The sequence below is a fragment of the Rhinolophus sinicus genome, chromosome 13, assembly GCF_057876585.1.
Source record: "Rhinolophus sinicus isolate RSI-liver-muscle chromosome 13, RSI-T2T, whole genome shotgun sequence".
NCBI classification, from domain to species: domain Eukaryota; kingdom Metazoa; phylum Chordata; class Mammalia; order Chiroptera; family Rhinolophidae; genus Rhinolophus; species Rhinolophus sinicus.
In genome coordinates, this window is record NC_142513.1 from 40121391 (window position 1) to 40134294 (window position 12904).

General features: G+C 43.1%; 1 protein-coding gene across 2 annotated transcripts in view; it reads left to right on the forward strand.

Moving 5' to 3' along the window:
- SLC24A3 (solute carrier family 24 member 3) overlaps positions 1–12904 on the forward strand; it is a 506080-nt gene that overhangs the window by 356271 nt on the left and 136905 nt on the right. For both annotated transcript variants that reach the window (XM_019710723.3, XM_088789281.1), the window contains exons 4-6: positions 5399–5473; positions 8729–8813; positions 9104–9207. In XM_019710723.3, coding sequence (XP_019566282.3) covers positions 5399–5473; positions 8729–8813; positions 9104–9207 — 264 coding nt within the window. The remainder of the gene's footprint in view (positions 1–5398; positions 5474–8728; positions 8814–9103; positions 9208–12904) is intronic.

Here is a 12904-nt window from a genome sequence, read left to right on the forward strand (position 1 = left end):
CTTAAATGACAGAGAATTCAAGATTCCTGTTCTGAAAAATCTCAACGAGGTGCAAGAAAACACAGAAAGGCAGTTTAATGAACTCAGAAACACAATCAAAGAACAAAATAAACATTTTACCACAGTGATTGAAATTTTAAAAAAGAAACAAACAATTTATGGAGATTAAGAACGCAATAGAAGAAAATAAGAATGAAATAACCAGCTAGGGTAGTAGAGGTGACTAGATGGAGGAAAGAATCAGTGACATCATCGAAGATAGAAACCTGGAAATTACACAGATGGAAGAAGAAAGAGACTTGAGACTTAAAAGAAATGAAAGAACTCTACAAGAACTTTCTGACTCCATCAGAAAGAGCAATACAAGAATAATAGGCATACCAGAAGGAGAAGAAAGAGAGAAGGGAACAGAAAGTATATTCAAACAAATTGTTGATGAGAACTTCCCAAACTTGTGGACAGAACTGGATCTTTGAATCCAAGAAGCAAATAGAACACCTAATTACCTCAATCTCAACAGGCCTTCTCCAAGGCACATTGTATTAAAGCTGTCTAAAAATCAATGACAAAGAAAGAATCCTCAAGGCAGCCAGGGAAAAGAAGACGGTAACCTACAAAGGAAAGCCCATTAGATTATCATCAGATTTTTCAGCAGAAACTCTACAAGCCAGGAGGGAGTGGAACCAAATATTCAAACTATTGAAAGAGAGAAATTATGAGCCACGAATAATATATCCAGCAAACATGTCCTTTAGATATGAAGGAGGAGTAAAGACTTTTCCAGACATACAGAAGCTGAGGGAATTTTCTAATACACGACCTGCACGACAAGAAATACTAAAGGAGGCTATTCGGCCACCATCAACAGGGAAAATTTGTGGCAACCAAAACATTAAAAGGGAGAGAGTACAAGCCTGAACCGGAATATGGGAATGGAGAAAGGAAGCGTGCTGAAGAAAATGGAATACTCTAGATATCAACTTTCTTTTACATAAACTTAAGGGTAACCACTCAAAAAAGAAAATCCAGAACTGAAATATATACTGTAATAAAAGAAGAATCAGAGGGAAACATCAGTGAATACCACCACACAGAAATAATAGACAACAACAAAAAGGAAAAGAAACAATGGAGACACAGCCTTACCAGAAAACTAAAGATAGAATGACAGGAAATCCTCACATATCAATAATCACCCTAAATGTAAATGGACTGAACTCACCAGTAAAAAGGCACAGAGTAGCAGATTGGATCAAAAAACTAAACCCAACCATATGCTGTCTCCAAGAGACACATCTCAGCTACAAGGACAAGCATAGACTCAAAGTGAAAGGGTGGAAATTGACACTGCAAGCAAATGATACCCAGAGAAAAATCAAGTGTAGCCATAACGATATCAGATGAAGCAGACTTCAGGGTGAAAAAGGTAACGAGAGACAAAGATGGACATTTCATAATGGTAAAGTGTCCTATACAACAAGAAGACAGCAGTCATCAATATTTATGCCCCCAGTCAGGGAACACTGAAATATACCAAGCAACTACTAACAGAACTAAAGGGAGAAATTGACCAAAACACAATTATACTAGGGGACTTAAATACATCATTAACAGCTATGGATAGATCATCCAAACAGAAAATAAATAATGAAATAGCAGCCCTAAATGACACATTAAATGAAATGGACATAATTGACATATATAGAGTACTTCATCCTAAAACGTCAGACTGTACATGTTTTTCTAGTGTACATGAAACATTCTCAAGAATAGAACATATATTGGGACATAAAATCAGCCTCAGCAAATTAAGAAGATTGAGATCATACCAAGCATATTCTCTGATCACAAGGCTTTGAATTGGATATCAACTGCAAAAAGAAAGCAGGAAAAAACACAAATACATGGAGATTAAACAACATACTTTTAAAGAACGACCAGGTCAAAGAAATTAGAGGAGAGATCAAAAGATACATAAAAACAAATGACAATGAAAATATATCCTAGTAAAAATTTTGGGATGCAGCGAAAGCAGTTTTAAGAGGGAAATTTATATCATTACAAGCCTATCTCAAGAAACAAGAAAACTCCCAAATAAATAACCTCATGTTACACCTTAAAGAACTAGAAAAAGAAGAACAAATGAAACCCAAGGTCAGCAGAAGAAAGGAAATAACAAAAATCAGAGCAGAACTAAATGAAATAGAGAACAAAAAGACAATACAAAAAAATAATGTGACAAAGAGCTGGTTCTTTGAAAAGATTAACAAAATTGACAAACCCTTGGCTAGACTCACTAAGATAAAAAGAGAGAAGACACTAATTAACAAAATCAGAAATGAAAAAGGGAAAGTTATCACGGACACCACAGAAATACAAAAGATCATCCAAGAATACTATGAAGGACTATATACCACCAAATTCAATAACCTAGAAGAAATGGACAAGTTCTTAGAAATGTATAGCCTTCCTAGGCTGAACCATGAAGAACTGGAAAATCTAAACAGACCTATCACCAGTAACGAAATTTAATCAGTCATCCAAAACCTTCCCAAAAGCAAAAGTCCGGGACCAGATGGCTTCACTAGTGAATGCTACCAATCCTTCAAACTCTAATACCAATCCTGCTCAAACTCTTCCAAAAAATTGAAGAAGAGACAGTACTCCCTAACTCATTTTATAAGGCCAACATTACCCTGATCCAAAACCTGGTAAGGACAACACAAAAATAGAATACTACAAACCAATATGTCTGCTGAATACAGATTCAAATACAACATTAAATTTTTAATTGACATTGTCAAAAAGAAAAAAGAAAAGAAAAAAACACCCCACAGGCAAATAATTTTGTACAGATTTTGAAAAGACCAATAAATAGAAAGTTATTTTTAAGGCTTCTCTGCATTTCAGGCTTCCCAGGCTCCTCAGAGAGTAGAAAAGTGTAAAACAGAGTTGCTACCTCTCCAATCTCCCACCACCTATAAAAATCACACAAGAAATCCAAATTCAAGGTGGGCGAATCAGAAAATATGGATAGGAATTTTAAAATACAGATGGAATCACACCAACCAAAGGAGAAACTATTTTGATTTATGGCCTTACAAACTCTATATTTCCATATACACTTATGTAAGTGTGTGTGTGCATGTATGTATTCCTATACATAGGTAATTTAACAACAAAGAGATTGGACACACTATTTTATAACACTTTTTATTTAGCAATGTAGTATATATACCTTTCCTTGTCACTAAATATGGACTTACATAATCCCTTTTAATGGTATTTCATTGAGTTATAAATTATAGTTTGTATAACCCATCCCCTATGATATATTTTGTTAGGTTTGATAATTTATTATAGTCAGCATTTTGGAAAGAATATGCCTGGTACATGTGTTTTTATCCACTTGTCTGGTATTTCCACAGAATCAAGTATTAAAATGTACTTTAGAATCTTACAATCTGGTTGAAGAGACAAAACATATACATGTAAAAAAGAAAACAAGCTCATAAAAAGGGGTGGGTGTATAAATTATTGCTCCAGCCAAGAGTCAAAAGCCAGAGGTATCATTTCATGCTCGGTTTGCTACATGAGGCTTCATGAAGGACAGTTGTGATAGAAACTCATCTCAAATCAACTTAAGTGTAAAAGGTGTATTATCACCTCATAACATTGGAAAATATACTTTGGTTTCAGACTGAGCTGGGTCCAGAGTTCACATGGGACATTGGGCACGTGAGTGTGTGCGCGCGCCGCCTGTCCCAGCTCGGTTTCGGCTTCTTACTGTGTGAGCTGCATTCTCCAGCAAGCTCTCTATTGATAACCGCTGCCTTCAGCAGCTCCAGACTCAGGTGGTATTTATATTGCATAAGGAGTGAAATCTTCTTCTCCCGCTTTGCCATTGATCCCTGCTTGGTCCCTTGCAGACCTTTTGCCCACCTGCCACTGTGTGAAGGGAAGGAGGTATCCTGGTGGCTAGGCTGAACCATGTGCCTATGCCCTGTGGTCTGGGAGGTGGGCGATGTGTGACTGAAGGTCCTTCCCATGAAGCAGTTCTCAAGAGGAAAAGATGCTGGATGGTGAAAAATGAAAGAGATGATGGAAAAATGGAAGAGGATTCTGGAACTTAAAGGATGAGTGACTGCATCCATTAGCTGATTTGGGATGCAAGTAACAGGGGACCTCCAAATCAAACTGTTCTGTTTGCCAGTGTGTTATGTTATGAAGTCCAGAGTCAGGGTGGGCTCTAGTACCACATGCTCAATGGCTCAGTGATGTCATTAAGTTGACTGAGGGTCAACTTCATCTCAAATCAGATTTCCCTCAATATGGTTGCCAATGGCAATCAGAACTTCCAGCCTCCTTATTCACATCCAAAACTTGAGGGTGAGAAACAGCTCCCTCTGGCAAGGACTATAAAGCCTTTCCTGTCATCTGATTGGGACAGCCTAGGTCTTATGTCCACCCCTGAACAAATAACCTTCACTAGGGACTACTACATACTGATTGGCCAATCAATATCTACTCCTGGAAGAAAGGATGAGGTCACCTTCTACATGGAGTATGGTGGATATGTGAATGAAACTGGGGTCCCATTAAAAGGACTGAAGGATAGAGGCTGGGTGGTTGGCCAACAATGGAATCCAAATCAGTTGTCATTAGTTAGAAAGGAAACATGCAGTTGAATAAGGTAAAGAGGTGAGTTAGGGCAAAAAGGTAGAATTCCAGGGAATGTCTGGGTCACAGCTGATCAAAGATGTGGAAGGAAGATTACAGAGGCTGTCCTACAGGAAGAAGAGCCTAAACAAGCTCTTTTGGAAATATTCATTTATTTCTTCATTGCACATATATTGAGCATCTACTATGCGCCAGGCTCTGTGCTGAGTGCTGGGGATACATGAGATATAGTTTATGACTGCGTGGACTTCTAGTGGGAAGACAGACAGAAAACAAATTAATTTCACACAATTTATTTAAAAAAAAAAGTAAGATAAGGGGATGGGAGAAATGGGAGGAAGGAGAGTCCAAGGCCTCTTGCTTAGGTTGATGTTGAACCAGGAACCTGATGGAGTGATCTGGGGAGAGCGTGTCCTCAGCAGAGGAAACAGCATGTGCAAAGGCTATGGGGCAGGTATCAATGACATGTTTGGGGAACAAGGAGGTAGATAAGAGGGAGAGTGGTAGGTGATAAGGTCAGAGAGGAGGGGTAAGATCATGTAGGACCTCGCAGACCTTGCAAAGACTTTGTTCTTACTCTGAGTAAGATATTTAATTCATGATGACAGAGGATGTTATCAAAACAGAGGGTGGCCAGACCCTCAGCCCATGGCTCTGCTCAGACTCTGAATTTAATCCCTTCTCCAATTTAATTATTTCTCCTCTCATTCTCTTCCAGGCCATGTACATGTTCTACGCGCTTGCCATTGTTTGTGATGACTTCTTCGTCCCCTCCTTGGAAAAGATCTGTGAGGTACGTGCCTTGATTCTCAGCATGTCTGAGCTGGGCACTGGGACTGCTCCAACCTCCTTGAGGTCCTGGGGAGCCCTCCATGCAACCTGGGACGGGAACAGCAGGCATCAGGGAGCTTCAGATTGATGAGCAATATTAGCACAGAAGCTCCATCAGTCTGCTTAGACTTTCAGGACACCCATCCAAAGTCAGGCCCAAGGCCAGCTCTCCCTGCTCCATGTGGCCATAACTCATGATGCTATTTGTGTTCTGCTTCCAGTTTTCTTTTTCTCTTTTAGATTCTGCTGTTCTTTTCTTGCTACCACTTTCTCCACCTTCCTCTCCTCTATTCCCTTCTTCTATTCCTGTAACCCTCCTTTGGTGATTCGTGGGCCCTTGTAGAGTGAGAAATCTTCAGCCACACAGGTCCTTCACCCTTCCTTTCTGTATATGTACAGAACTGCTCCAAGCAGAGGCCTGAAAGGCGAGGAGATTAAAGGACTGGCCACAGACACCGGGAAAGGGACTCTTCGAAATCAGCCTAGTGACACCAGGCTGAATACCAAGTTAAATCCCTTTCATCAGAAAATATTCGTCATACCTAGAATTCTTTCATTCTCTTGCTCTTTCCTGTCTGTCTATTTTGAAATGTAGTTTCCTGTATCTGGAAGCTTTCCGTTTTACTTTATTTTTATTCAGAATCTATTTTCAGAAAGGGGTCTCCTCCAGACACAACTCCCATCTGGAACTCAAGTTTCTTTGTGTAGTTCTCAAACTTTACCATCCCTCCTCCTTTTCTTCCATCCCTCCCCCACATCTGATTCATTACATCTTGGGGCCAGCAGGGGACAGAAGTTGCCTTTGTAATAAGTTCCCAAGTGGTGCTGAAGCTGCTGGTCCAAAATCACACTTCGAAAACCACCAACTGAAGCATTTTCCTCTATCTTGGAAGACTGTTAGTTTTGTGTACTCAAAATAATGAGAATCGTTCCACAATAACCCCAAGAGTGGGTTCCTTTATACAGTGAAAGAAGGAGTGAGGTAGTATCTGAGGTGGACAGTGAGTGGGTGTGAAAGTCCTTCATCCAAAATGATTTAACCTGAGAACAGGGTCACCTACCGTATGTGGAAGAGGAGGAAGCACTGATGCCCCGTCTTTGGGGTCATTTGTGATCTCTGAAATACCTCCACTTGGTGGTTTATTCTTCATGCAAAGCAAACTAATCTCTCATTTTCCACACAATGTTTGTTTTTAAATAGCAAAGACCCCCTTCTAGAATTGTGCACACAATTGTCACGATGTGTTCTACTCAACTGAGGAACCCGTAGAACCTATGAGCACACCCCCTTGGGGAGGAATCAAGATGAAACACAGCTTGGTCCTTGCCATCCACAGGCTGTAGGGTGCAGAGCAGCTCCCAAGTGATACACACTGGGGGCTGGACGAAGTGCCAGGAAATTGGGAAGTGCAGAGAGAGAAAAGGGGAGGGAGCGATTGAATCAGCCAGGGAATCAAGGAAGGACTAGTGCAGGGGCCAGATTGGAGCAGCCCTTGGAGGGAGAGTCTCAGTGACAATACGTTTCAAGGAAGGGTATTTGAGCAGAAGACTGAGCCATAGACCCAAGCGGCGTAACCTAGGACATGTGGGGAGCCTGGAGAATGCCAGGCTGAGGCCTGAGGAGTTCAGTGCTCAGGAGGGAGGTGGGAAGGCTTTTGATGACTAGGATCTATCTGGTAGATGGAAGGAGTCCAGATGCAGGAAGACCCCTCACTGGTGATTCTAAGCATCCGTGAGATGTTGCTAGAGCTGAAGTGTGTTAGGGATGAAAGAGGAGGGGATGTAAGGAGATAAGGAGGCTGAAGAAAACTGATTAGTTGAAGATGAGAGAGAAACGAGATGATCCCAAGGTGTGGACCCCACAACTAATGTCCTATCATGGAGCGTGAGCTGGAGAGGACATGGCAGTGCAAGGCTCACAGCTCACGGCAAGTGGCACGTCTTGGCAAACCACCCAAGGAGTGTGAGCTCTGCCTTAAGTGACCTTCCCACAGACTCCTGCCTCTGGTGAGACAGGATGCCAGCTTCCCTCACAACCACATCTTTCAACTTGAGGTATCAGCACCTGCATCTTAGGGTCTCTTCAGAACCCCGTGTGAAGTTTACATGTGTAGTCGAGAGCAAAGGAACTCCAGGACTCCAGCTCAAAACGCTCCCTTGCAGTAATTGTGGGGCTGTGGAGCCAGTGGCCTACACCGAGGTCATGCTGCCCCTCCATGGCTGAACAAGGAAGTACAGCTGCTGGTGCCACTGGGAAGAGGGACAGTGTCATTCAAGACTCATGTCTCCTGCTGAGACGTCAGGGGGAACTGGTTATTTACTGACAGCCAGCAGCTTACTTTCTGAATCATGAGTGAATGCAGAAAATCTGACCACACTAACCAGTCTCTAATATGTATTATATTTGTCTTGTCTTCTTACAAATCATCCTTGGATTAACAAGCAGGGTAACCTGGAGAGTTTGTTGTGCAGATGTCTTGGCAGCGCTGATGCCTTTTCACTTTCTCCTCACCCCCACTCTCCCTCAAGCCTGCATTGAGGATGAGGATTAGGTTTCAGGAGGGTGACCCTCTCCAACCCCAAAGCCTCCATAGCCTCTTAGAATCAAGGCTCGCAAGCCTGGTTACCATGAGCCTAATTTAGCCTGAGATCAGCATAGTATTGAAAAAAATCAGGATATTTTGCATAAAAATGTGGATTTTATCTCTTAAAAATAAGAATATATGGACCGAAGGAGACTAGACTTCAGGTGGTAGGCAAGCAGTAGAGTACACAGATGTCATCTTATAAAGATATACACCTGAAATGTACAAAATATTATTATTAACCAATATCACCCCAATAACATTAATTAAAAATAAGAATATTTGGTCACTCCGAGGGAACTGAGTGGTGCTGACTTTAGAAAAGAGGCAAATGCCCACTAAGCCTCGCTGCCCACTCCACTCCTCTGTTATCTGCACAGCCCCTGGGGGCATTTGGGTTGGGGACCCATAGATCTTGTCAAGAGCAATTCAAGTGGACATGCAGCCCTGTCCTTGATCCTGTCCCTCAAGGAAGACAATGAGCGGAGTTGTGGCCCTGGGAGGAGGGTGGTTCGGGCAGCACTGGCCTAGCTCTGAGAGGAGGAGGAGGAAGGACTAAGCTTGGGACCTGGGAGGCACAGGGTCCCCAGGGGAATTTGACTCACCTGTGCTTTGTCCTTGCTCCTCTGTAGCGCCTGCACCTCAGTGAAGATGTGGCTGGGGCCACGTTCATGGCAGCGGGCAGTTCGGCCCCAGAGCTGTTCACATCTGTCATAGGTAGGTGATGACCTGGAATCATCTCAGCCCCGCCCTTTCTGAAGGACAAGGGCTCTGTGGTTGTTGTTAATGGTTATTTTATTGAAGTGATGCTTTCACTCTGCATGGACATGTCCCAGACCCAATGCCAACGCTCCCACGGGACAGTGTCCCCAGTGCACATTAGTGAGCTCTCTCCAATCCTTGACTGTTTCCTGTAGATCCTATGAACAGTCTAACTAACTCCCCCAAACCCACCTTGGAATGCAACTGGCCACAACAGCCAGGCTGACGTTGGGTTTGTGTTTCAGGCGTCTTCATCACCAAGGGCGACGTGGGAGTTGGGACCATCGTGGGCTCAGCGGTGTTTAATATCCTGTGCATCATCGGAGTCTGCGGGCTCTTCGCTGGGCAGGTAAGAGTGACATCAGAACGTGGCACCTGGAGACAGACGGTGTGGAGATGAGGCAGGGACAGTCTGGCAGCATAGCCAGCGTGAAGGCCAGTAATCTTGCAGTGATGATGTGGGATCTCATGCTCCAGAGGCTGGCCCAACTGGACATGGAAACACTCAGGCACCATTATTTGGTCTCTGTGTTGATGGAATATAGAGTGCGCAGGTCCATGTAAATAACTAATCAGCCTGAAGATGTGGGCCATGAGCTGAAGGTGTCACACTCATTTCCATACGTAACTGATCTGAACTGGAAGACCTAGAACAATTTTAGGTATGCTTTTGCATCAGTGGAAATAGAGTAACTTAAAAGACTAGGCTGGTAGACAGGAAACAACAGAGATTTTATTTTCTGCTAAAAACCATTTGCAGTTGTCATAGTTTAGGACCCCATCTTTCTTTATCTGTAGTGATCAAGCATTTTATTTACATGTTCACTTTAGCTTACTTTTGGAGTTCTGAGGAGCTTTGCATACCTGCATTTTATCTATGGAGACTCTTCCATTGCCAGTGGGTATCATGGGGTCTCTGTGCTTTATGAACTCTGGTGTGTGTTTCGGAAAGTCTTGGTAAGAAACCTGGAAGTCACCAAAGTGAGGCTGCCAGGCATCCATGGCGTTGCAGCGGCAACTGAGGGTTTGCAGCCATCCTGCTAACTCTCATGCCCTAGTTTCTTTGTAGGAATTTTATTCAGAAACAACACAGTCTTAAGCTGTCTGCCCAAATACCCAGGACTCTTTTTCTAGGAAAAGTGACTTCTAGAAGCCCATCGAGGGTGCCCCACTTGCAGTATTGAGATTCCTAGTGGCCCTAACCAGCTCCCTCACTATGGAGGATACAGGGTCCTGAAAGAAGTGGCTGGTTGGTTTGAAGGGCTAAAGGAAGCTGTAAACCTTCTTCCACACTCTTTTCCAGGCCCCTCTGTCATTCGATCAGTGGGCCAGGGGCACCCAGTGCTGCCATCTCTCTAACTCAGACTAGAGTGGCTAACGCAGGGTGCACTCTACCACACTACTGCTATTCTCCACTGCCTGTTTTTTCCTGCCACCATCTTTGTGCCCATTTATTTGTCTGGGTAACTTAGTGGGTTTGTTGCTTATGGGTGACAGGCAGAGGGACACATGGATGTTATCAGGAGTTGGCTCCAGTGCCCACAAGTGGACAGTTACTTCTGTCCACACATGCTTATTGAGGTTCTGCCCAATTTGCTAGACTGAACATTTTCTTTCTTTATCTTTTTGGTCAGTTATCTCTCATCTTAGATTTTGTGGTGTTTTTCTGATCTTCTATAAATTTTAGTACAAAAAAATTCTCCATCTTTGCCTTCACTGCCATTTACACTCCCCTGGCTTGCATCTGAGTTGGAGATGGGCCGTCACATCCGGCAGAAGGGCCTGTTGCTATTAGTACTCTCTTAATTAGCATTGCCACCACTCGCTTATGATTATTAGTCTGGGTATTATTAGTGTTGTCATCAGTTCATTAGTCATTTGTACCTGAAGCTTGATGCAAAGGCAAGCCCAAAGAGGGAGACATAATGGAAGGAAATGAAACAAATGACTGGGACGTGTCTAGTAAATGCCATGCAACTAATTACATATGAAGTGGCTTGAATACATTTGTGTTTCACAATTTATTAGCAATGCAGTTAATCATTGGCATGGGTAGAACACCTGCTTAAAAGGCAGATTGCTTCCTGAACTTTAGCAAGTGCTGGTATCCGTCACTTTACCCTTCTGGAAAGTCTTTGCCAAGCTCATGTCACAGCCCTGCAGTAATCGTGGAGAGAAGTAGCAACCACAATGATGTTAGAAGTAGCCCATGTGATGATTCTGGGTGCCAACCCTTCCTTCTCTTTCCTTGTCCTGTGCCCACTTGAAGAGTTCCAAAGCCACCCAGCTCTCTTCATCAGGACGCTGCAGAATCCTTGAAGTCTGCAAAATGATGTTTAGGAAAGAACATGGACCCAAGAATCAGATTGGCCTGGGTCTGAATACTGAGTCTGCCATTTGCTGGCTGTGGAAATTTGGAGAAGTTATTTCACCTCTTTAAGCCTTGGTTCTCTCATCTATAGAATGGATACAAGTGCACACACCCCATAGCATCACCATGGTAATGAAACACATGTTTAGCAGTTAACAGCACCAGGTCCATGCAGTAAATGCTCAACAAAAGTTAGACATCCTTATCAGCTCTCAGAAGGATAGCGATCCCTGGGGCTCTCGCGTCCAAATTCCATCCTAGGTCACTGCAATAATTTAACCAACTAGTTGGCAGAACTTATAACTAACCAGTGGAAATGCAGCAGGATGTCCAGTGGCAAAGGAAGGCAAGGTCAGGGAAAAGGTCTTCTAAATGAAAATCCACATGAGGAGATGTTGATAGAAGAAAAACCTCAGAAGACTGGTCCTGACCTGTGTACTGTCTGATAAGTTGGAGGTAAAGAAAAATCAGTAATGCCCGCTGCCTGACATACTAATCCACCCTCCCAGGCACTGGAGCTTGTATAGCAGCACATTCCAGCAAAGGATGGATATTTGCAATTGAACTGATTAATAAATCCAGTCATGGGTCTCACTTAGCATTGTTATTTATATTGCTTCGTACTTTCATTTGGCTGTGAGAATTACTAGCGAGTGCCCATGGGCCTCTCTCTAATGTATTCCAGCATGAAAGGCTGCTTGTGACCAAGTGTGTTACCCATCTGAAATTAAAGTAATTAAACCGTAAGGTTCCTGTCTCAATTAGGGTTTTGATGAATTCGATGTAATTAAATATCTGCTGTATTTGCAGTTTGCTAACATACCCAGTGCTTCGGTGTTTGCCTAAGGTGCTTTGGGGAGTTTTATGGGACAAGAAGGAAATTGCTTCTTAGAAAGTGGCTTATAGAGTGGTTCTTGGCATCCCTGCAGGATATCATAGGGCTGTGGGTCTGCAAGCTTTCTTTATTTAAAAAAAAAAAAAAAATAGTAACAACAAAGAGAGAACACCAATTTATGGTAATTTTGTAAAACAATGCACTTATGAATTTAAATCCACCATCTAGAGCATGTTAAGCTTTAAAGACATAACCACAAACAGAGAGTAAACAGTTTAACTGCATCCCAGATTAGGACTCTCCTATTGCAGTTATTACAGGCCGGCAGATGGCTCCAGTTTGTAGAGAAGAGAGCTTTCAGCAGCGGCTCTCCTGGCATCCTCCAAATGTTCACTGGCGCGGTCCATCTGATCTTGGCTGGGCTTGCCCTTCTGTCCATGCTGGCCCCTTTACACAAACCCGAGCAGCACTCAGAGATTGCACATCTGAATTGAAACCTGCCTTCGATTGGGTCCCCCCAGAAGGAGAATCTAAGTAATAATTCCAAGTTCAAGTAGGTTGTCTAAAAGGTGATCCCAGGACATGTCTGCTGGGAAATGGGGATGTGAGACAAGGAAGAGAACGCAGGCAAGGAAAGCGTGTTAGCAAGCAAGCTACCAGTGTGCACAGCTGAGACTCACTCTGGGGACCTGGGAGACAGTGTAGAACATGGACCTCTAAGTTATCTCCCTCCAGGGGAGGGAAGCGGGGGTGTTTCTCCACCAACCTCCAACAATCATTGTGTAAGGACTACTCCTGAGAAACATTAAGTCCCTGACATTCCAGCTTACTGGGCACAGG